The sequence below is a fragment of the Micrasema longulum genome, unplaced genomic scaffold (genome assembly GCF_059751315.1).
Source record: "Micrasema longulum isolate JH-2025_06_02 unplaced genomic scaffold, ASM5975131v1 h1tg000560l, whole genome shotgun sequence".
Taxonomy (NCBI): Eukaryota; Metazoa; Arthropoda; class Insecta; order Trichoptera; family Brachycentridae; genus Micrasema; species Micrasema longulum.
In genome coordinates this window covers 217,301-243,634 of record NW_028277756.1, presented here as the reverse complement: position 1 = coordinate 243,634, position 26,334 = coordinate 217,301, and the positions used below count along the sequence as shown (strand labels likewise).

The window sequence follows — 26,334 nt, the reverse complement described above, 5'->3', positions numbered from 1 at the left end:
AAACATTTTCATAAACTTCTCAATTTTGACTTGTTTTTAGAAGCCTTCTTTAGTCGAATATTTTTATCGTCTCTTAAAGGGGTGGATAATATTGCCTGTTTCCTTAATATATGGGTTTTTACCTTTACTTATTTTACCCCTTCAAACAGATGCGGGTGGTGGAATACTAAAATCTGTTTCTAAAATATGTTTGTGCTTTTTCCTTTCAGAGCTATTACGCAAAACACCCCTTGTCTATAAATTGTATAGTGTCATCTTTAGTTAACTTACTTTGTAATAAAGGAGAATAAATGATTTAATTACTTGGTTTAATTTCTATGTTAAATTTGGTAATGATAAAATGTCATTCCCCACTTAATACGTAAAAGTGATTGTGTGGAGTAAATAAGAAAGTTCTGTGGGTATAATAGAACAAGAACCCTGGATCAGTGTCCGGTTTCGGGGCTCAATTCCCGGCAGAGCCAATATTCTGATTATTATTTAAAAAGTTGACTCTACGCTGCAATATTTCATTGTCTCGGGACGGGCATCTGAATCTTATAATTTTTTACATTTTTTATATTTATTTAATTTAAATATTTATTTGAAGAAGATACAAAGTAAAGTAATCAAAAATAGCGTTTGGTACGTTCAAATACATATACATACTTAGTATTTCTTTAAAAATATGCATGTTAGTAAAAAAATATAAAAAAAGTACTATTGCAATCAATACTCAGTAGTACGCGAGTAGAGAATAAAATTACAAACATTCTTTAAAAAAAATATATATATACTATACATACCGTCGCGCGTCGTTGCGCCGGCAATATATCTTAAATGACATTTTTTTTAAATTAGAAAATTTTAACTAGTAGGCAACAGTCAGCTGTTTTTCGAAAAATATCGGCCCTTTGGGTCCTATGTTAGCGGCCCCGCGGGCATATATCTTTCGGCCTTATACTCGGGTACTTAGGGTAATTAGTTATCCATAATGTTGCGTCGGCAATATCTGTTAAGTAACATTTTTTTTAAATGATGGAGATAATTTAAACAATGCACCTCTTGATTATGGTCTTTTTAATGATAACTAAAGGAAAAATACGTAAGTTATTTTGAGAAAAATTGCTTAAACAAAATTGTGTAATCTTAATGAGAAATTTAACATATTTTAATTTTTTAAATCGCATGACAGATATTGCCGACGTTACGACGATGTGTAAAAAAATAAGCAAAATTTATTATAATAAATGGATTTTGTTACTTTAACAAATACAAATTAAATAGCAAAAAAAAACGATTGTATATAACTAAGAACACGTAGTAGAAGTGTTTGAAGAGTAAGGACATATACATATATATTTTTGATAAAGCACATAGGTAATGAAAAAAAAAAGTTTTAACCATCAAAACCTAACAATCTACACAATAAACCATTCAGTTTCAGTGCTGCAGAGCAGCGTTTATTTTATAATCAAAAAAACACATACAGGAATTTGTTACCCACCAAGTCTAAAGACTTTTCGGTGGGACACATTTTTTTTATGAAAGATTTATATTACATTTATTTTATTTATATTTTACAAATTTATTTATAAACAGGCAATATAAAGTATCTAGAAGATATTTCTTCAGTTCTTTTTTTTCATTTGAAGATCTTTCATGTTAATGATGGTTTGTGGGAGATCATTAAACAATCTTGGAACAACGCAATTTAATGTTCGCTCTCCGAAGTAATTTGTAATTCGGGGAACAAACAGGGAGCCCTTAGTATTAAATATAGTGTTGTGAGTGTGGAAAACTCTTTTTTTATATTCCGGATCAACAAAGTGATCTACAATCAATTTGTAGTTGCAAAGTTGTTTTACCGGCAGGACATTACATAATTTAAAATATACACCTTCGCCCATATGTTTCGCCTCACGGATTATGCTATCCGGTACAATCCCCCTCAACAGTCTCACCTGAATATCATAAATTTTACTCAGATGAGACTAGAAGGTGAGACCCCAGACACGCATTGATCACCTTACCTTGAATGTGACAAAAAATACCCATACACGCAGCATTTGCAGTATCTATGCTGTGTCCTTAGCACTAATTAGTTACTAATAATGATGATAATGTAAAATAAAAAGGTGGTTGCCGTTAATATAATTGAGGATATGATTCCATACCTGCACTGCAAAATGAAATATTCTATATTTTATTATACTACACACGTTTTGGCGAGTAGAAATTCCTTCACCCACGTCCCACGTGTGGTCCATTTTTGTTCCCTAAATGGAGCGTTACGCAAGACTTTCTGTGATCTTATATCTTGTTCTCTAGGGGTATCAAATATTCATTAAATTGTAATGGCCGCCGCTAAACTTCCGCAGAAGGGTTATATATTTATAAATTACGTACATACGTAGCATAATATTCAATGTTACAGAGCCTTTAATAAAAAAATACGAGGAGCGTTAGTGTGTATTTTATTTTAATTTACCGTATTTAACAGAATTGTCTTCAGTTTACTGTCTTTCACATTTTTTTTAGTTTACTCTTGTTTAGATAATATTTTTCTTTACTGTCAGGTGCAATCACAAACGTTCAGTCTCACACTTCAGGTACCAGTTCAGGGGCTATGAAATATTCTGTGTAAAAACACCTTTGTAAATAAATATTTCGGAAATCGAAGCCGAGACCTCTTGCATGGTAGGGAAACGCGCTGACCACTTCACCACGAGGCCGATAAAGCTGATTTCTTTACTTTACTGACATTTAAGTCATTTTTAACTTTACCATCATTTACATATTTGTTAACTTAATTATCATTGAATTTTTTTAAAAACTTTGCTATCATTTACATATTTTTAAATTATTTATTATTTACATATTTTTAAACATCATCATCACAATTAGCTTTCCACACCTAATGGTACATAGGGCACTGTATTGGTCCAATCGCAGCGCATATCGTACATTTTTGTTACATGAAGGTAATATGATCAGTCTTACGCTTCAGGTACGATAAAATATTTTAGTTTAAAAACACCGTTTTAAATCAATATTTCAAATCTACCATGTCGGGAATCGATCCCGAGACTTCTTGCATGGTAGGCAAACGCGCTAACTATTACACCACGAGGCTGACACGAAATCAATAGCAGTACGTGTAATTTATAAAGTTCATAATATGTTTGAAAATGATTTCATTACACTGATTTTTTTACACCACAACAGGTCAGAAGGCCAAATTACAATGGTGAGCAATTAGAGCACAGAATACCCAGGCTTAGGAATACAAAGGGGAACCGAACCTGGATTTTTTGTGGGTGAGTCAAGCGTCTTACCCATTACGCCACGGAGGCCCATTTTTTTAATGTTTTTATTGTTTTAGGTGTCGTCCATCTATTCACACGCAATATGTACGTGTTCATTTTATTTTTTATTGTATTATTAAATGTTTTTACCAGTTTTTATCAGGTCATGGTAAATTTAATTTAAAAATATTTGTTTTCAATATTGTTGACTCCCCTTCGTGCTGCTGCGGATATCCGAACCAATCTTCTGAACACATTCTGTGGTCTTGTCCCCTTCCCCTTCTCTATGATTACCAAATGAAGCTTCTCGCTACTATCCGTGGCCATGTTATAGGTCCTGTCGGATATACAGATCTAATGGCTTCCAAAAAGAGTTTCAAGGCTTTTAAAAAGTTTTGTAATGGCAGTATCTAGCAAAAATTAGGTTATTTATTTATTCACGGTGTTAATTTAATTTTCAATTTTTGAGATATAAGTCCTAACTCCACAGAACCAGAGTTTTGAGTTGAGTTGGGATATCATACAATATAAGAACATCATTAAAAATAACACATGGCAAATCAATATTCTCGTAATGTATTGAATTGCTTTCGTGCTTCGCATATTTTCTGCGTATTTAATCCTTAGTTTTTTTTACAATAACTTTTTAAACTATCGGCCTCGGGCATGTTTCTCCAAAACGATTGTGTTTTGAATTCAATCTGACGTAAAAATCATTGCATGTTTGTGTTAAGAGCAGATTGATTACTGGCGGTGAACAATAGGGCCGTTGGTAAGGTGGCGGAGAGGGGGCTAGGACGGAGAGAGGGAGGGGAAGGGGGCCGAACGTCACCGTGTGGTGTATTTTGGGAATCTGGAGCAAGGTCTGGTGGTCCACCATGACGCAATCCAAACGAACAAGATGTTTGCGTTCGTCGACGCGAACTATCGTACTTGATGCTGACATTCAATAGATTACATGTGCGACTGGATTAAAAACCAATGTTTAAAATCAAGTTTAAACAGTGCAACTTGATTAAGCTCTATTTTTAGGGATGGTTATGAGACCGGCAACATTAAATGCAATTTTTTTTAAGTTTACGAGTTATAAACGCCCTTATAGGTTTAAATCATTCTTATTTATCGCACAGAGATCTCCGCTGATAAAGAAAAATAATGCTGTAACGAGAGAAGCAACAAGTCCACTCATAGCAAGCTTTTTGGCGAACTTGGCAATCGTTTAATGCCACTATTTGCGTGCCATGGTAAAACTGCACGGTAGCGGTCGACAACGATTTATTGGAAAGGAATTACAACTGCCGCTGATGAACTGTGCAGACAAAAAAAAACTGCAAGGATTTGTCGTACACACGTTCGATAAAACTGCGGGAATTGAAATTTGCCTAATTTAGCACCTTCTGGCCATTCTTTTAGCTTATGAGACTGCTCCGGACACACCGTTTTAATACGATTGAAGAGATAAAAACCGAATCGCTGCGCGCTTCAAAGGCCATTTCAAAAATCTACTCTAACAATTGTTTCGAGAATTGGAAAAAAACGTTGACATAAGTGTTTTGTATCGGGAAGAGAGTACTTTGAAGGCAATGAACTAGATTTAGAAGAATAAATATAGGTTTTAAAGGTTATAAACAATTTCACCTTTTTTTTTATCACATTGAAATATTAAATATTAAAAGAGCACACTTAAGAATATGTTTATGTGTGCACTATTTTAAAATTTAAAATAAACTTTGCAGAATACTATAGTCTCATTCGTGTTCACGTTCGTTTTTGGTTCCTTATAATTTCAATTCGTACGTAAACACTTATGCCAACCACTCCGAGCTATATCTACGAACACGGAACCGCAGCCTCTCAACTTGTGGTCCGCAGGGGTAGGTCACAACTTGTTATAATAGTCATTTTGCCTGCATCGTCATTTTTTCTCTACGAAGCGATGAATATTGAAACGCGAACATTATAGGACAATGTTCTTCGTCGCATAAAGTGAAGTCAGCTTAATTGTGAGCTAAATTTATGGGTATTAATTTGATGACACGAATAATACATTTTACAAAACAATCTAATATGGAAATTCAACGGTTTTCAATTTTTTTATTTGTTGGTTAACTTTCGATTATTAGATTTTTAATCGTAGGTATTAATATCACTACGATTTTTAAAGCTACGATTTTTTTTAATTACTCCGCGCGTGACGTCACTGGTTCTCTTCGGTTTGGCTACCCGGAAACTGGAAATCTATTGGTCGATTTAGAAGAACTTGTGACGTCATTTAAAGTATTTCGATTTGATTTGAATCATTCCTATTATCTTTTTATCCATTTTATACAATTAAATGCTTTTATTTTTACCGCGTTTAAGAAAACATTTTTATTATCCAACTTCCCGTTGCACTGAACTTCGTCATTGGTAAATTTGTTAGTGAATGTACCCACATTATAATTTGATAAAACATTTTTTTAAGATGGCAGGGTGATACTTTAATCCATTTTGTAGGACTTATAACCGGTTTTAATCGCTCTTGCGACATCACCGGACTGGTATGGTTTTTTTTATAAGTTTAAACTATATATCATTATTATAATCATCCTCTATTTGCACCCAGTGGTGCAAAGGACACCGCATTGATACTGTGTTTACAGCTTATGTTTTTGTCCCATACAATCAAGATGATTAATTACCCTTCGCATCAGATGCCAGTCCTGCAACTATGAAATATATCAAAGTAATGTTGGTACTGGATCAGGGATCCGATGTTCAAGCCCTGCCATACCCAACTAGTAAATATTTGGGTAAATCATAAAAACGCACTCTTTCTTCTTAAAATATTTACTTTCAAATAAATATTTTATTTCAACCATGCCAGAAATTGAACCAGAGAACGCTGACTACAAGGCTAATAAATAATATGATATGAGGCTCGGAGGGCTGATTAAACGAGACCCAAAATGAAAAAATTTCTAGAATGTAAAAGTTGGCGATAGCCTGAGATTACCAGCTACCTAGTACTTAAAAGTACAACTCAAAAGGTTATATTATACTATGCAAGGAAAATTGAGATATAATGTATAGAGATAACATTCCATACGAATCCGAGCTAAAAAGTCGTCCCGAAAGGAAAGGAATGACCAGCGGGGGGGGGGGGGGGGCAAGTATCGTCACGTCATATCACGTCGACTTTGACAAGCAAAACAAGTAGTACAGTAAAAAGCACGGACTGTTTAAATCGGTCTACTGTAAGTTCTATTCAGTGTGTCGCTTCCTTCCGCATACGCGCCACCTTTGTTTATCGTTTCACTATACGCCCAACCCGAGCAGGACAGAGACAGGAGATAGCTGGTAACCTATTAATAAAACGTTTTTTAACATTAAAATAGCTATTTTTAACAAGTATCGATTAAGATAAAAACATCACTTACCGGTGAAAGGTTATATCATTACTTTTTCAGATCGATTTGTGCAGTATTTTGACGTACATATTATAGGCATTTTAGTAATTGCGAGGAGAAAAGTAGCCAGTGAACGATCGCAACAGACTTAAGTCCGTTCTATCAAACATATGCCAATTGGCCGCAGGTTGAGGGAACATATTTCGAACACTCATGTTTACTCTAGTTATATACCCCAATGGCAAGGAATGTGTCATGTTTTAATTTCACTGCGACAGTGGATGAATCGTGTACTTAAGTATTGAAATTATAGTTAAGTATTGTAAGATCCAAGAATTTATTGAAACTTGAATTGTCACACATTTGTTAGTCTATTTTCACAAATCGTCTTGCCGATATTGGATTGAGTCGACTTTAATAAATCAAAACTTTCTCACTGAATTCTGGTGCTTGAAAACATTTTGAAATTAATTCAAGACCTTGCCAGTCTTATCAGGGAAACTCAGAAAGTCGAGAGTGACGTCACTTAACTTTAGGTGGGATCTTGTAATACGTTTCAAAGAGGAACAAATCACTTTTAAAAGTAAGTTGAACAGATATTGCAGGTTATAGGTAAACATATTTTGTATTTTTATTTTGTATTATTTAATACCCATTTATAGTGATGAATTACAGCACAAAACATCCAGGCTTGAGAACAATAACATTATAAATTTTTGCGTTCTCACCGGGAATCGAACCCGGAGCCTTCCGTGCGTAAGTCAAGCGTCTTTATCACTACACCACGGAGGCCGCTAATAGCCTTCAATAACAATGATCGCTATTTTTCCACTATATTTATTATTAATTTATTTAATTACCGTACTCATTATAAGGGGATCTTCATGGGACGAAGTAAATTTAAAATCAAATATAGATATTAATAAATTAAAAAAATGGTTTGATGACAATATTTTGTCTCTGAATACTGAAAAAACATATTACATCACTTTTACATTGAAATAACAAATTATACCTCCTATAAATATTTGTATACACACAACAAAATGCAATGAAGGATATCAGTCTCATAATGATATTTGCCTTCAAATCACTGAAAAAAATAGCATTAAATATTTAGGCATTATAATTGATAAAAATATAAAATGGAATGAGCAAATAAATAATATTGTAAATAGAATGAGAAAACTTGTATATGTATTTATTAGATTAAGGAATATATTAACCATCGAAAAATTTAAATCAATTTAGTTTGCATTCGCCCAATCCATATTACGGTACGGAATAATCGGATGGGGTGGTGTTTTTAAAACAAATATTTTACCAGTTGAAAAAATACGAAAATTAATTATAAAAGTTATTTTGAAAAAACCGTCTACTTTTCCCACTGTTCAATAATTTTAAAAAAATAAGGTTTTACATATAAAATTGCTATATAAAAAGAATTGTTTGCCTTAAATACATAAAGATAAAATAAATAGTAGTATTTCTAGGTCTCAAAACGTAAGTACGCGACCTCGAACAGGTGGTAATATCTTAATTCCTAAATTAAAAACAACTACTGCACAACATCATTATACTTACAGAGGAATATTTTTCTTTAATGAAATGAACAAAGATAATAAAAAGTACTGTCAGGAATACAATATATTTAAGAAAGAAGTAAAAAATTACATCTATAATTCTTCTTTATGTAACACTGATTGCAAACATGGTTAATATCTTTTTTGTAATTTGTTTGTGTTATTTTAGAAATATTATTGATTAAAATAAAATAATCTATTGTAAGACGTCACTCCCCATTATGTACACAAGAATTTTTTATTTCTTTTACGTAATGGGAAACGTTAATTTAAATATATGTATTTGATTAATGTAAAAAATTGTATTTAGTTGTAATATTGTATTTTAATTTGTTATTAATAAATAAAAAATATTTAAAAAAAAAATAAAAAAAAATTGTAGTCTGCATTACTTTACGGGCTGTTTAACCCATTACGTAATGCAGACAGTAAATATAAGTTACAAGTTAATGAATAGAACGCAGATGGCTGCTAAACTGCCGATATGTAGAAAAAAATAGATCCGTACTAGTGACGCGCCCTATAGAGTGAAATATTTAATAAAGTAGTGACACGAAAACCAGGGCTGCATTCAACGATCATGCTTATACTACCAAAAACTTGAGGAAACTCATTTTTGGTATTTCAAAAATTTTGAAATTTTAACGTTAACAATCAACATTCGTTTTTGGTGGATCCTAATCAGATTCTTTTCTGAAATTCCTTAAAATTTTTACCTGTTTATTACTTCCCATTGGATTTTGGGGGATGCAAAAATAATATTAACTCACATTTATTATATTTTAAAAAAACGTATTGGTTTCAGTGCACCCCTCTAGATGAAAAGAGTTTTAAAAAAGAAAGAAAGAAAGAAAAGAGTTAGAAATATAAACAATATATCCACTGATCAAAGTCGCTATACGATTTATATGTCGCCCCATTTTTCGGTTGCCATTTATTTCAAGGTTGGCTAGAGAAGAAGAAAAATCATAGAGAGCAATACGCATCGTTTCAATTTCTATTCAGATTACCAACATTTAAAACAAATGCACGATTCGTGGTGTACTGTTGGGTGGGTTTGGATGATCGAATTTAGTACCAACCGAATAAAATAGCTTTTCTGAGATGTTGAAAATAGTAAACGAAAGTTATGAATGAAATTATTGATTATTAGAGCTTTTATAAACACTAAAAGAGTCTTTGAGAAATTCTTTATATGTACAATATGTTAAATCCGATATTCCTCCTGGGTGATAATACCCTATTGTGCCACTAGGCGTAGTTCGACACTTACCAAAAAAATGTATTTATATTTGAATATGAATTATGTTAAGCTTTGTTGATCACTCGTGGACAAATATTTACCAATTAAAAGTTACACAATCCTTTTTACAATGTTTATTCGAATAGTTTTTACACGCTATTATGACACAAGCAGGCATTTTGGTTTCGATTTTAGTTACAGATTTAGATTTTAGTTTAGTGCTGTAGACACAATAATTAAAAGTCTTACAAGCATGTTAACTTCAAAAAAATTCTGTAATACTATGTTAAACCTATTTTTTTGTTATATACTCAAACATTCTTTTTTTTTTTTTTTACCTTGCTTTATTTTCATATAAATATTTGCTCAGAATGAACCAAATAAATAATTTTATTTTCTCGAACGTCAACTTGTTAAAAATTTAGTCAGAGATAAACATTGGAATTTTATTATAAAAATCGGAAAATTGTTTCGCCTTTCCCTTCGGAGGGCATTGTCAACGTTTTAGTTCAAAAAAATAAATACATCATTTAACATAGATTTATTTGCAAATAATCTTAATGACGTACGGCGTTTGCTTTCGAAATAATTCATAGTATTTTTTCTTTTCTTTTGAATTTACATTGAATTACTATTCATTTTATGATCGAGAATCTTTTTTAACTTACTGTGATGCTACTTGTAAAAACCTGTAATTGGCTTATTTGTTATTTGTTTTGCTATATATATATAAGATAATTATAGCTGTTGGTTATCCAAATAAATAAAATAAATAAATAAATCAAATAAAATATACGAAATCAGTAGACTCAAATTAGTGTTTGATTTGACTATTAAAATTATAATACGCGGTTCTACAAAATAAACGCCAAGTCAATAAATAACTAAAAATTGGAGCTAGGCGGAAGTCGCGTCGCATGAGGTATTGTTGATCCTACGAAAACGTACTTTTGTGTATCGTATACCTAACTCACGAAATACCTAACTCACGCGTACTCGCAAACCTAGTGCATCTCCTTAAAAGAGACGCGATTTTTTTGCACATTACGAACGTGCATTTTAAAAATACAAAAAAGAAATGTAACTACGCCTAAAATCAAATCAATTGCTTATCATTAGTAAAATGATTTAAAAAATACATAACATCATTTTAGATATTGAACTTTGTAATGCTTTTCCTTAACATTGGAAAGAAGTGTTGTTAGCACCGGCATAACAAGTTAACACAACTCGATAATTTATGTTTTTGAAAAAATATTTACAACGAAAGTCAGTTAACGGTTTAATCCCTGAGCAAAGACACAGTAGTTTTGAAACTTTTTCTTTTTGAATTATATAATTTATAGCTTCTAAACAATTACATATTTTTCTTGTTTTTTTTTTTAACTCCATATATAAAAATGACTATTTTACAAATTTGTACCGTCAGGGAATTGCAATACATTAGTTATTTTTGTTCATATATGATATGTTTACAAAAACATATATGATATATTTGAAAAAAACAATAAAACTCTTAGTACTTACAGCAAATCTGCCAAACAAAATGGATTTTTTACCCTTGAAAATAGACGCACTGTATCTGAATAATTCTATTTACATAAATTATTAAATAATAAAGTAGACTCTTTTGACCCACTCTCCAAAATTAATTTCAATGTCCCCTTCCGCGTGACAAGAAATAAGTATTTGTTCCATCTGCCAGTCTGTAGCACTAACTATGCACAACACTCTTTCCTCTATCGTTCTTGCTTTAACTATAATGATTTTTTACATGATCCATAATTTATTTAAAAATAAATTAAGACTCCTTATTTCTGGCTGCGATACGATCCCATTTACTATTTAATGATACTCACTCTTACACACACCTGAACACTTACTCCTACACTAATACACATAAACACACATCTACACTTACTCTCATACAAAAAAAAAACACACCCTTTTGTTGTAACCCAATTTCATAATATGTATGATTCTTATTTGGAAACTTTGCTGGTCTGTCTTTAAACTGTATTTTTTTTAATGTTACTATATCATTGTCGACTGTTTGTTTCTTTAAAATAAATAAATAAATAGACAAAATTTTATTTTTTTAAACTTTCTTTAATAATATTGAAGTTTGTAAAGGAGTAGTAATTTTACTTAACCAAATTGGTGGTAGCTCTACGCAAATTGATCCCCGCGAATCATTTTTTGGAATTAATTAGTTTAAAATATCAGAAGTTACTAAAAAAAATCCAAATATGTACTGACAGTGATAAGTTACATCAAATTCATAATTACGTGATAGAATATATGAGTTATTTTGCACTTGATTTTTACCATCAGGAAGCAAGAGTTAAAGCAGTAAAGATAATGAAATTCCACCTCTATTTTGATTTCTAGGTATTTAAACATTCATGAAAAACATTCCCTGTGTGAATAGATGGAAATGGAAAAGTGGCTTTGTTTGAGATTGTAAACGTGGATTGCCTTCTTAATTATGTTATTTATATCGCTGCCTTCAAAGGCGAGAAGTTTCGATCTCTGCAATAGATTGCTATTAAAACAAATTGAAAGTTCTTAAGAACTACGGGTTAAAACCTGTAAATAATAAGCTCTGATATTTTATCGGATAACGTATTTTTATTTTTTAGGTGCGCAATAAATTTATTTTGAAAACAAGTCGGTTTTTTATTGTGAAATAAGAACTATGGATAAAACTGTTCAAAATTTTAAAGAGAAAAGACAGATCACAAATGCTTCTACGTTTAGTAAGGGAAATTGAGCTATGAAAGGAGTCTTATTTATTTAAAACTTTATATACATATACATTTTATAACCATATAAGAGCGGGCATATTGCCTCAAAGAAATTTTTCCTACCTACCTAAATTGTTCACTTTGAGAAAATTACAAGTACATGGACAGGACGTGATGCAGAATCGTATAATTTTACACAAAAATTTAAAACAAAAATTAACTAAAAATGTTCACTATACTATGAAGAGAGGAGAGGAAAGGGGATGGGAAGGAAAGAAGAAGAAGAAAGGACAACTCAAACATTTAGATAGTGACATTCTAATCTTGAAAGAAAGGGGTAGATTATTCCACAATCAAGCAGCTACTATTGTGAAAGAGGAAGCAAGAAAATTAGAGCGGATAAAGGGTAGTAAAAGGGGTTGCTCGTTACTAGAACGAAGATATGGTCCATGTTATGATAGAGGTTGATAAAGCTCTCTCAGATAAACAGGCGAAGTGGGATTATGTAAAATATTGTGAAGAAGTGATAGAATGTGAATGTTTCTTCTATGACTGATACTGAACCAGTGTAGTTGCGTGCGGTATTCGGTTATGTGGTCAAATTTGTGAAGGTTAAAAATATAACTTAAACAGATATTCTGCAATCGTTCCAACTTATCAAGCAGTTCAGAATCAGCATTTGGGTAACATCGTCTTTGTATGATTCAGAATTAGTTGGGGATTTACGATCCAGAAGTTTCGGGAATCAATTTTGTGTCCTATCTTGTTTATTCCATTAATTAGCACAGTACTGTAAGCTCTATGATTAAGTTATCATCCTTAACAGAATTTATAAAAGAAATGTATTCGTAGAATAGCAGGACGTACAGCGTTTACCTCAAACTCTTCTGCTGGATTTAAGTTTTATGTGCATTATTCTACAAAACCTCGATCTGGGCCTCGATTACAATGGGAAGTTAACACATATCTTCAATCATATCTACAAAGTAAAATTAAGTTTTCCATATGAGAAGCAGAATATGCACACATTTTTTTCTAATAAACGTGTTCAATTATAGGTTAGCGATGAAAATACTTTACATGTTCATGCAAATATACTCATTTTCGTACACAAATATAGATGTTTCTTTATACACAGTCGAGGATAACTCTGTTAACTTCCCATTGTAATCGGGGCCCTGGGAATTTGATAGGAGTTACTGAGGTCATTGGCCATGCCGTTAAATTTTCATTCGTCTGGAAAACTCGACCCGGTTATCGTGGACGAGGGTATTTTGGCATGGACGAATTTCAAAATGACAACCGAGGTTAAAAAGTTAATTTAAAATTTACAAAAAAGTAAATTAACAATAATAGGTACAAATCGATCTTTAATGAAAAAAAATTTTCATTCCTCTCCCGGAAAATTAAAAATCATTAAATAATATATTTATTTTTATTAAATTAATTTCAACATTTTCTATACATGTACATACATATGCAAAATGGCGGGCATATTGCCTTTAGGCAATTTCTTTCTCCCTACCCATACTGTTCAATTTGAGAAAATCAGTGGTAAATAAACATAATTTAGGTAATTTTTTTGCAATAGAGAGGGAAAACATTTTTGAGAAAGAAATACGAAAGTCTAGGCATTTACAGGGCTTATGACTTGTCATCGGCTGGTTTAAGTGGCCACATTACACTCTGTGCAACATTCACCATTCTGCCTATGTTTAAACATCCACATTTTCTCAACTCTTCCATCTGTTGAAATTTGTGAAGTAAAAGAGCTGAAACCTCTATCATGTGGGTGAGATTCATCCGGCTGAACCAATTCGCCGACTAGGCAACCCCTGAAAACAATTTTACATTTTTTATACTTCTTCTTTTACCAGAGTGTTAATGTTAATTAGAGATTTTTTAAAAGTGAAACAAACTCTCTCTACACGAGTGTTAAATAATATGTGAAATTGTCTATTGCTATTTATGATTTTTTATTCTGTATTTTATATTGATTGCAATTTAATACAAATTCAATTCAAAATGCCAATTGTCTTTTGTATGATGATGATGCCGCGCTTGTAAATGTTAAATGGAGTTTTTTTTAATTGAAACAGACTCCCTCTTTATTAAACACGAGTGTTAAATAATAAGTAAAATTGTATGTTGCTTATTAATCCTCTTTGTTTTGTGACCAAGCGTCGTACTAAAAAGTTTTCCCAAAAACGCTAATATTTTATATCGTGTGGGTAATAATGTTTTTGTGAGAGTTAACTTCGATATGAAATTAGCGTTTTTTATTGTTTTTATTATCTACTCTATAATAATAGTGTCGACTTGTTTTGGGACACACTTGCTTCTTTCTCAAGGCGATAAAGTCATTTTTAACCACAATTTTTAACTAGCAATTGTGTACTACACGAAATTCAATTCGTTGTGAGTTTATTATTTCAAAAACGCACGCTTATATTTTATTGTTACCATCGAGTTGGAATACTGAAAGAGGACAATGACTAAGAGTAGTAGATTTGTATTGTATGAATGTATGCGTGTATTAATGAACGATGTTGTTTGATTTAATATTGACAAGTGGTTTTTCTGAATAATTGTTAAGAATCACCAATAATTGTGTTAATATTGAAATTTATCTTTTCAGATATTCAAGAATTCTATGAACTGACACTACTCGACGAATCCAAGACGGTACAGCAGAAGACTGTAGAGACAATCCGAATAGCGAATAAATGGGAGGTGAGCGCTGAAGTTGCCGCCCTCCATGATGTAAGTCTCAGCTAAAACACGCAAATTGTCTGTGGTCCAAATAAAAGCGCTTCATCTATGGTCAGCCATAAATATCCGGAAATTTATAAAAAGAGAATTTGTTAGGCACGGTAGGAACCCTTTTTTCTTTAGAAGGCAAGCTGTAAATCTTTTTTGAATAGCTCATTTTACTATTGTTGACCGATGGAATTTAGAAATTCTTTTGATCTCGACTATAATTATTCTCCTATTTTATAAAAAGAACATCTTATTATTACAAATAATCTAATTTTATTTCGTTTTTTTATGGAAATAATACAATTTCATGGATATTTCATAGGCATATTAATTGGTAAAATGGTAAAACGAATTTCCCTTTATTTCTTAAAAATATTTTGAAGTCAAATTTCTGTAAAGGGACGAGTAATAAATTAAATTAGTCTAAACGTCTCACAACTAATGAAATGTTTTGAAAGGTTGAGTTAGATACTTTACAAATCTCGTTCAAATACTTTTATTTTGATATTGATTCCAAATTGATTTATTTTAGTTTTTTATCATGACATTAGTAAACTTAAAAAAACAATTTTTAAACTAAGATGATAACTAAAGTTTATATTTGAAGCACTAACTTTGTGGTTATTCATTATAATAAAATAAATAAAACAACTTTGTTTTTAACCACTAATTTTAATTTTTCACCGACTGGTTTCAAAGCAAACAAGCTTCTTTGCCAAGGTTTACGTAACTAATGAATTGATTCCTTTTTATTTTATATCTATCATGTTCACTAAATACTACACGTGGACCCAATAAATCAAGTGTTTTTTTTCTTACACGGGTGGTAATCTAATATCATTATTTTCGAAGTAAGACAGGAGACTTTAACAATAAAAAAATAGATTTCGATATATACCGTAAACCAATATATACAGACACAATTATTCTTAATTCTTCAAATCATCCAATTGCCCATAAACATTCCGCATTCCATTCAATGATACATAGGTTAATTAACGTTCCACTAGATTATATTAATTAAAAAAAGAACTTAATACAATAAAACAGATTGCTAATAATAATGGATATAATGAGAACTTAATTGATAAAATATTAAATCAAAAACAAAAACAAAAACGCAAACTTATAAACAAATATTTATATTCGACTCCCACAGTAAATAAAGCAAACCCACGTAAACAATGGAGGCGGATTCTTTTTATAAATGTCATTTTTTCAAAACAATTATCTAATTCCCTACCATTAAACATTAAACCGGCTTTCTACACAACTAATAATATGGGAACATTGCTAAAAAATCACAAAGACAAAGTCCATAAATATAATAAATCTGGAATATACCAATTAAATTAAAACGATTGCGATTCAATCTACATTGGAAAAACTAAAAAAAACTTTAATATTAGAGTAAAAGAACACTTAAGATGCTTAAATAATAATAATTTTTCTGAATTCGCAAATCATCTGATAGAAAATAATCATGACTTCAATAAAGACACTGGATTAAAAGTACTTCATGTTGAAAATAAAATATTAAAATTAGACAACTTAGAAATCTTGGAAATTAAAAAAGCGATTCATAATAAGAAAAGAATAATTAATAACCAAATAAACAATATTTCTTTTAGTCCTCTCCTGTCTTACTTCGAAAATAATGAAATCAGATTACCACCCGTGTAAGAAAAAAAACACTTGATTTTTTGTGTCCACGTGTAGTATTTAGTGAACATGATAGAAATAAAATAAAAATGAATCATCATTAGTTACGTAAACCTTGACAAAGAAGCTTGTTTGCTTTGAAACCGGTCGGTGAAAAATAAAAATTAGTGGTTAAAAACAAAGTTGTTTTATTTATTTTATTATTAAGATAATTACGTCATTTTTTTTCAAAGAACACGATTCCCAACATTCATCGAGTTTTTTTTAAAATAAAGTTAAACTCATAATAAAATTACACAAATGAAAATATAGAGAGGGGGATAAGTAATATAATATATAGAGAATTATTAAGAAAAATATTTATTTCATATTTCCTCAATAATCTTACCAGACAGCGTTTGTTTTAAGGAAAAATATTTAGTTCTTCATTCAAAATGTATCCCTTAAAAAATAAATTTACCTTTACGATATACAAAAATTAACGTACAGTAACATAAAGTAATTATCATTTAATTTGTTATTTAGTTTATTTCTTTAAGATATGTCAAGCTCCTTTTTATCTAAAATTAAGCTAAATACCCTAGTGTTTATTTTTAAATGTGTCTAGGTACTACTAGATTATTCAATAGTCCGTGAACCCAGAGTACGAGTAGTTTTTAGATCAAGTTTAAAATACTTTTAGAAATTTACGAACGCGCGAGAATGTATTACTTAATACTATACTTATAGAGAGGTATGTTTTTATTTTATCGGATATATTTTTTTCACACATTTAGGTAAATGCGATAGATGTCAAAACATTATATTTATATTTTACTAAAGCAATCATTATTATTTAGTAGTTCTTTTAAGCTTTCTCTGGTATCCTAGTAGATACATAGGACTCTTTTATATATATTTATTGCATCCTGGAAAGAAAAATGAATGTTGATTTCATATTTAAATTAGGACCGGAAGGTAAACGAAAAGTTTATTCTCTTAAACTGAAAAGCCCCGGTATGAGAGCTAATAAATTTAAACTTTAATTAAGAAATATCTTATTGCGTTGCTACGGAGAAAAGGTGAAAAATATAAACCAGGTTCCAGATTCAAGTTATTAAAATAACCCGCAGGAGGTAGTTACAGTTTACTGTATTGGAATTTATGAAAAATATATAATTACAGAATAATGAATGAAATTGAATAAAAGGTATTTAAACGAGTTTGAGTTTATTTAGAAACAGGGTTATGATTTTTTTTGGTTATATTATTTTACTTTTGGAGGTTTATAAAAACTCGAAACACAAAAACCTTTTTAAAAAAAATTGTTACTTTACTCGACTTGTTTTTTAATAAACTTGCTCAGGGCTGGTATTCCAAACTCTCTCGTGACCGTATTATCTCGTGTATTTATATACAAAAGACACGAGAAAAACTGTTTTCTTGTGCCACGACAGTAGTTTAGAATAGCACCCCAGAAATGAAGGGAAAACATATTTTATAAATTGTTATTTGACAAACATAAATTAGTTTTGTTATAAGTCACGTTTTTTTTAAATCTAAAATGCAATTATCTTTAAATTTATGTTTTAATCTTGAGAGGTTGCCCGTTAATTAATAAAATCTCCTATTGGTGATGAAATAAATAAGTAGAGGGGAACCAAGTATTTTAATTTTTAATTTTTATGAATATGTAAGTTATACCTGAGTAATAACTTTCATTTGTTTTTCTTAAATGTTTTTTAAAATTAATTATTTTTTCTCTTTTCCTTAGTTTCGTTTGCAGGATATAGGTTTCGGTACATAAAATTACAACTTAAATTAAATAAAGTGTACACTATCAATACGTTTAAAGTGCACTAAAATATATAAAAAATATGTAATTAAACATTCTTATCATAGGTAGGCTGTGGGTGACAACTGTCCATGGCAGTATTAGACCTTTTTTTTAAGTTACATAAATATTTGTCAACTCCAATGTATCAATAAAAAAAATAGTAGTAGAATATTAATAATAACTCCACACTGACTAAAACTCAAAGGGCTAAAAATTCTACCGTGACCCTACCCGCAAGGTACAAGTACCTACGTGATATGTAGATGCGGCGTACACAATATTGTGTTTTACCTACTTTTGAAACAAACGTGCTCATTTCACAAGTGTAATTATTTTGTGAATGTCAGGAATATGGAAACCATAAGCGGACAAAGTTTACCACTTAATCACAAATTAAACGTCCCATTATCCCTAGACTTTTAATGTTAGGTTGACAGCGAAGCGTTATGACAATTTGCGTGTTAGCACGTATCTTTCTGTGACATCTCTGATTATTTATCCAAAGCTCTTGTTGGACTTTTTCCAAATTTATCTTACATAATTTCACAAATGTCTGGGACATCTCCACATGGCAAATTAAATTGAGATAACTTTGGCGATTTCGTGCGATGGAAACTAGTTAACGTAAATTGTGTTTTAACGGTTGTTACAGAAAGAGAGACTTATGTGATATTGACCTTTTCCATTGAAATCACAATTCAGTCCATTGATTTGCTTGATTTTCCTTTAATACTACAACAGTTAATGTTTTACCCCAGAACCGTTATTAATATTTCAAAGCAATGTTCCTTATCCATATTAAACTAGCCTTGTAGAAGGTAGATATACCTATCTTAATGTGTAGATGTATCACAAATTTATTACTTAAAATCTATATACACCAATTTGATTGTCATTTTCATAATGCTCTACATTAAATTTCACGATAAAATACATTATATTATAATATCGCTTAGAAAAGATTTAGTTTTCCATACCGATGTTTGTGAAGTTATCGTTGTTTGCATTTATGTAAGTTCATGGTATTTACTTTAAAAGCACGCCAGAAAAATAATGGCTATCGGAATGTTATGTATCATTTTACAAAATATTTGATTATGTCGATATTTATTTTATTCCTTGGCCCTGCCCCGCTTTTAAATTTTTGATTTACCAACTTGTAAGCACAATGCATTTTATATCGCACCTTATTTTAATATGACAAAATATTATGTATTCCATTCCATTCTTTGTGTAATTAATAAACCTCTTTGGAGGTTTTTTTTCATACATTCAAGCTTTTTGTTTGTTTTGTTTTAATATGTAGTATTCTTTTAAGATGATTGTTTTTACCAAATGTAAATTTGAAAGAATACAGTTCTATGTGTAAAACAGAACCAAAACCCTGGACGAGTGTTTTCGACTCGATGGCTGCTCTTTGGTAAGAATCCTGGAAAAGAAAATCGAGTTAAGATTAGTCCGCTTCGTAGTGAATTGGTTGGCGCGTTCGCCTTCTATGCTTGAGGTCCCGGGTTCGATTCCTGGTAGAGAAGCCATGAAATATTTGTTTCAATGGTGTTTCTATATTGAAATATTTTAATGTCCCTGAACTGGCACTCGGAACGTAAAACTGATAATATTTTACCTTCTATCTAACAAAAATAATCCATTTACGCTACATTTAGAATAACAATGCAGAGTCCTATGCTCCACTGAGTGGGAATGGGTAAATTATAGTGAAATTTGAAAGCTACTTTCATATAATTGATGAAAAAAGAGCATAAAAATATTTAAACTCAATAAATTTACGTATCAATTCAATGAAGTTCAAATTTCATGATATATAATGGATTAAACATTATAAAAATAAAATATGTATTTTCAATTCAATTTATCAATAATCAATTCAATTCTTGTATGTAAAATAATTACTTTTAAATAAACAACTTAATTAATAAAATCTTGAAATTTTCTTCATTCTTTTTTATTATTATTTGATGTTGTTCATGGATGTTTAGCGTTTCATGTTTGCTATGTTGTCGCTTTTATGTAAAAACAGGTATTTCTGGAATTTTCTGGGAAACAGAAGAACAATGAAAATAACAGCCTGCCTTCATAATGACAGAGAAGCCTGAAAATAAAAATAAAAACATTTTCAAAAGACTCGATAAAATGAGGCCATAGTTTTTAAATGAGTAACTATTAACAACAGAACATAGTGGCCAACAGAGACTTCGGTTATAGATAAATATCTAGAACAGAAAAGGAGAATTATAATGAAAAGTATCGATTTTCAGAAATTAAATTAACTGACGAATTTTTTAGTCTCTTATCGGTTGAAAAGAAACTTCAGTTTGAATTTCAAAATCGTTTTTGTTTAGATTTATATTGATATGTCTGTTTTGGTCATAAATATATCAAGATATTAAATTGATATAATTTCAGCCCGAGGGTTTTTTGACAGAAAATATGTTTAAACCCACATTTTTATAATTTGGAAATGAATACCTTGTCATTTCATGAATCAACACAATATGGAATATGGAAGGCAGCCTCCGTGGTGTAGTGGTCAAAACGCTTGACCCACACACGGGAGGTTCCCGGTTTGATTCCCGGTGAGAACACTTTATCACACAAATAAAATGTGATTTTTCTCAAGCCTGCGTGTTCTGTGATGTAATTCACCACTGTAATTGGGCCTCCTGGCCTGTTGTGGTGCAAAAAAAAACACCGATAGAAGAGCGAATAGTGAGTGTCGGCCTCGTGGTGTAGTGGCCAGCGCGTTTGCCTGCCATGTAAGAGGCCTCGGGTTCGATTCCTGACATGGTTGAAATCTTTGTTTAAAAGGTGTTTTTATACTAGAATATTTCATAGTCCCTGGACTGGTACCTGAAGCGTAAGACTGATCATATGACCTTCATGTGACAAAAAATCAATACCAATGCAGTATCCTATGCACAATTAGGTGCAAAAAGGTAACAATGATTGTGAACGAGAATAGTGAACGATACACAGTGTATTGAGTGATTAAACTAGCCAATAGGGAAATATCACATATTAAGAATAGGTAACGATAAAAATATATGAAATTGATTTAGAATAATTAATTGTATTTTCAATACCAATATGGATATTGTGGAGAAATGTTTCATCCATAAATGTAATTAAAAAAATAAATAAAAATACGTTGCTAGAAAAACGCGACGTGTTTGGCCTTGGCAGTTGTGATGTCAAGATTCGTGACAATGTTCTAAACAAATTTCGATGGCCAGGAACAAATGAAAATGAATGACGTATTTTGGGCGTGGCCAATGGAATGAGCGTTTCTGCGGGATTCAAAATTACAAATTGGCAAAAAAAAATTTTTGTTACTGGATAGTATTTCATAGACCTTTTTTACTTTAAAAATGTAAAAAAGTGATATTTTCGTATATGTCACAAGTAATACTTATGCCTAGTCTACGATATTTCCTTTTTAAAATAATTTGTTTTTTTTTGTGTGTTGAAAACGAGATGTTTTTAAGTGACAAAATAAGAGATTTGAAAAAGTTTTGCGTTTCCAACGGCATGTTATACTTTAAGAAGTTAATACATGGGCTCAATCAATAACTAAGAGGTCATCAAAATATCGTGTCACGCGGTCTTCATCCGCCATTTTGAAAAGGCTGTCATTTCCGCTTTTTGTGTGGGCTCGGGGTTTCGGGCTCCGGGCTGCTCATCCCAGCAAGTTTCAGGGCCGCCTTTTGTTCGCAGGCTTTTCCGGACGGGGCGTTTATGCCCATAGCACAGAGTATTATCAACAACTTTGAGGATGAACGCTGTGCGACCCCAGAAAAAGACGAACAAGTTAGTTTTTGTTTGCTTTGTAACCACATTTTGTTTGACGAGAGTGTCCAATCTATCTTAATCATACCATCATTTTGACTTTTGCCTTACATGTAGTGAATACCCGAATGTAGTATAAAATTTATGTTGAAATATCAGTCATCTTAAGTAATTATTTTTTTGAGTCACATTACGAAATTAACAAAAATTAGTATTTTGTCCGGTAACTACACATATATGATTGATTATAGGACTAAAAATGTGAATTTGAAAAATGAAGTAGGCATCTTTGAAAGGTTTTGCTAAGAGCTATTGCGCTATTTTTTTTTTCATTAAAAATTTTGAAACGCGCTGATTGTTCATGCTACTATATTTCTAAAAAAGTAAGTACATAAACTTATTATCAAAGTAGTATTAAGTTGACAAATTTATTAAAAAACAAAACAAAAATATCTCTATTGAATTTATTAAAAAATAACTCCATTTGTTCCAACAGAGAAAAAACATTTTTGAGAAGGGATAATGGAAGTCTAGGTATTTACAGGGCTTATGAACTGTCATTGGCTGGTTTAAGTGGCCACTTTACATACTATGTAACATTCACCATTCTGCCTATGTTTAAACATCCACATTTCCTCAACTAGCATTTCCCAATAATTAGAAAATTGTTTTCAGGCGTTGTCTAGTAGGTGAATAATTTCGGCCGGATGAATCTCACCCACAAGGTTTCAGCTCTTTTACTTCACAAAAGTCAACAGATGGAAGAGATGAGGAAATAAAAAGTTTAAACATGGGCAGAATGGTAAATGTTATACAGTGTGTAAAGTGGCCACTTAAAAATGGAATGTCTTGTTCGTCCAAATCAATATTGAATCAACTGCTCCACAAATGTATAGTTTATGTTATGTATTTGTTCTTTTATTCTACGTAACATAATATAAATAATATAGGTGTGTATAAACTTAAATACGTTGTGTTTAAAATTGTCTGAAAATTTTGACAATTATCTCGTATATTAAGTCTCCTTTGTTTATTCATACATGTAAAAATATTAAAAAAAAAAAAATGTTCAGTGTCCTCGACACGGGTAATCCCACTGAGGTCACATTATTTTTATTATTAATATTTGTTTATAATGGAAAAAAAAAAATTAATAAGCCAGCCAATGACAGTTCATAAGCCCCGTAAATTCCTAGACTTCCATATTCCATTCTCAAATATGTTTTCCCTCGGTTGCAACAAATTTAGATCTGAATAACTCCCTAGAAAGGAAATCCAGCCAGCAAAACTTTATTAAAAAACTGGTTAAAAAATACAAAATTACGTGTTGAATGTTTTTGGTATTCGTAAATGAGGGCTCAATGATTGTAAAAAGCTTGAATTTTCATTCTATTAGTTGTTTATATTCCAGGCGAAGCTCCTATTCATTTTGATGTCTATTTTCGTTCATCTCAATGAGGTGGGTTTGCAGTATCAAGCAAACTTACTTTACTGCAGATTTAAATATGCTTTGCGATAATGAAATATTTAAAATATCCATACAGGCTCATTGCTTATTACACCTGAATGTCTAAACAAAACAATATTTACAAACACATGTTTCCGGAAGTACCGTCCTTTTGTCGGGTTTTAAATTTTTATGAATGCTCCATTATTGAAGGAAACATAACACGTTACTCGCATCATGTTTTGGAATGGTCGTGTATCCGGTGTTAAAAAAAATAATTGAGTGTTTTTGCTTGCGAAGGTACCTACACGTGCCATTTTTTTGGTTTTACGTCCAATGGCAAATTCATGGAGGTCAGCAATGTAATCATGATTTTGGTAATTCATTATTTTTTATTTTTTCATGCTTTTTATGTTAACAATATTTGAATATGTAAACAAAGAATTAAGAATAGTCCAGAAACCGCATACGCGCATCAAACTAAAGGCTACTAAACTACTCTTAAAGGAGTAGTTTTTCGTTTTGACCCATTAGACGTCGCTCAGTACGCAACTACCGATTTTAATTCAACTATGCCGTGTTGTGTCGTTTTAAAGTGTAGAAATGCTGGGATCTTAAAGAAACGGTATGGGATCACATTTCACGTGTAAGTAGCAAATGCATGTGTAAGTAACAAATGCATTACTTAAAAATTGAATTATTTTTACATCTATCAGATTGTCAAAAAAAACAAAATGGACAGGGTAGTCAATTTTTTTTCGCTACTTTGCTCATCTAATGGGAGAACTCATGAAAATTGGACCTCTCGGATTAAACAATGCCGTGGTAGACACTTAGCCGACATTATCTTTAAAACATCAAATATTATTTAACATGACATAAAAATATCAGTTTTAAGTGAAATAAAATTTGTTAAAGTTCAAAGTTCATTTATTAAATTACTCTTATTAAATGACCCTTAACTTATTTACTATGTTCTGTTAATCAATGTTTCCACGTGTACAATAAAATTTTATAGAAATTAACAAATTGCTATTTTTCAAAATATAATTATCTTACATTTGATTAAGATTATATTTTTCGCGATCTGGCAACATTACGCAGCGACTTCACGCATGCGCGCGGCGAAATTGGGGCAAAGTAGGGGATTTTTTGGACACAGTCCGATGTATTCAAATATGATTCTACGCTCCTTCTGGACTATTCTTACTTCTATGTGTGTAAATGTGTCATATTATTTTTTTCTCGCATATGATATAATACGAGAAATTACTCTAAATTGATCAAGAATAAACAAATAAAGAAAATACGAATGTGGACCTATTTTAAACATTTGAAAACCCACTACTGTTATGTCAATGATTTTCATATTTCGCCTTGTATGAGCTTTTTAAAATCATACCGTCTAAACCGTTCAAGGCGAAATATATTTTATAACGTGGCATTTTCTACTGTGGGACTATCTAGTTGGTATAAGGCATAATAACCTATTTTATTAAGTGAATGTAAGAAATGTTCAATTGTATTATTTACACGATTATTAAATAACATGTGCCTATGTAAATCTTGCAGCAAAACAATGCACCGAGCCAGCGGCTGTCACCAGCGCGAGAAACGGAAGAAGTAGAACGAACGGTGAGTCCGCCATCTTGTGTAATTTTCCCGCTTTTCACACCAGGTACCGACGCATTGCATGACAGCTTTTGGTTTTGCTGGAAAACAGTTAAACGTTTCACATTATTTGATGGGTGATTTTGGTATTGGTGTGAGTAGTATTTGTGGGTGTAAGTACACGCTTTCTTATTGTTGTTTCCACGTTGGTGTGTGTATTTCAGTGTTGGCAACATCGTACGACTCTTCTGAAGTGCACTTGGATGAAACTTTTCACGGCTAGACACTCACGCGGTCACCAAACACGGGCTTTGAGCCAAATCTTAGTTTGTCTCCAAGATATAGAAACACAGACAATCTGCATACTGATTATAATCAATATCATCACGACAAAGGTCTTTACGTTGGCACTTTTCATTTAACATATGTTTTTTATTATAAACTTGATTGTTTTCAGTTTTGATGCCATGACTTACATATTGAAGGTTGGTTCACTATTTTCATTTTGATTATTATCATGTATCTACTGTTTCAAGAACGAAATGATTTCATTTGATTTATCTAAATTTATAATATAACATAAATAGACTTCTGATTCTAGGAAATCATAAATACAAATGTGAGTAACTAATTATTTATTTAGTAAAATAAATGAAAACAACTTTGTTTTTAACCGCTTTTTTTTAAATTCTTCTACCGACCGGTTTCAAAAGCTTCTTTATCAAGGCATACTTAACTAATTAGTTACGTTTATTTAAGCTTAACTTAACTTAACTTAATTTAAGTTAACTACACCTTGATAAAGAATCTTATATAGCCTTGAAACCGGTCGGTAGAAAAAAATGGTTAAAAACAAAATTAAAAAAATATATAAATAATGAATAACCACAGATCTAGTGCTTCAAATATGAAATTAAGATTATTTATTTGCTGAAATGAGGTCTACAAATTTATGTTGTTGGTCGTTGGGTATTTGCCAACCTTT

The 26,334-nt window shown here is 31.2% G+C and overlaps 1 protein-coding gene across 5 annotated transcripts in view; it reads left to right on the top strand.

Moving 5' to 3' along the window:
• dlg1 (MAGUK family member discs large 1) overlaps positions 1–26,334 on the top strand; it is a 146,759-nt gene that overhangs the window by 79,978 nt on the left and 40,447 nt on the right. For 4 of the 5 annotated variants that reach the window (XM_088228075.1, XM_088228074.1, XM_088228073.1 and 1 more), the window contains exons 3-5: positions 14,888–15,012; positions 22,220–22,312; positions 25,311–25,373. In XM_088228075.1, coding sequence (XP_088084201.1) covers positions 14,888–15,012; positions 22,220–22,312; positions 25,311–25,373 — 281 coding nt within the window. The remainder of the gene's footprint in view (positions 1–14,887; positions 15,013–22,219; positions 22,313–25,310; positions 25,374–26,334) is intronic. The other variant, XM_088228079.1, reaches the window with a different exon arrangement.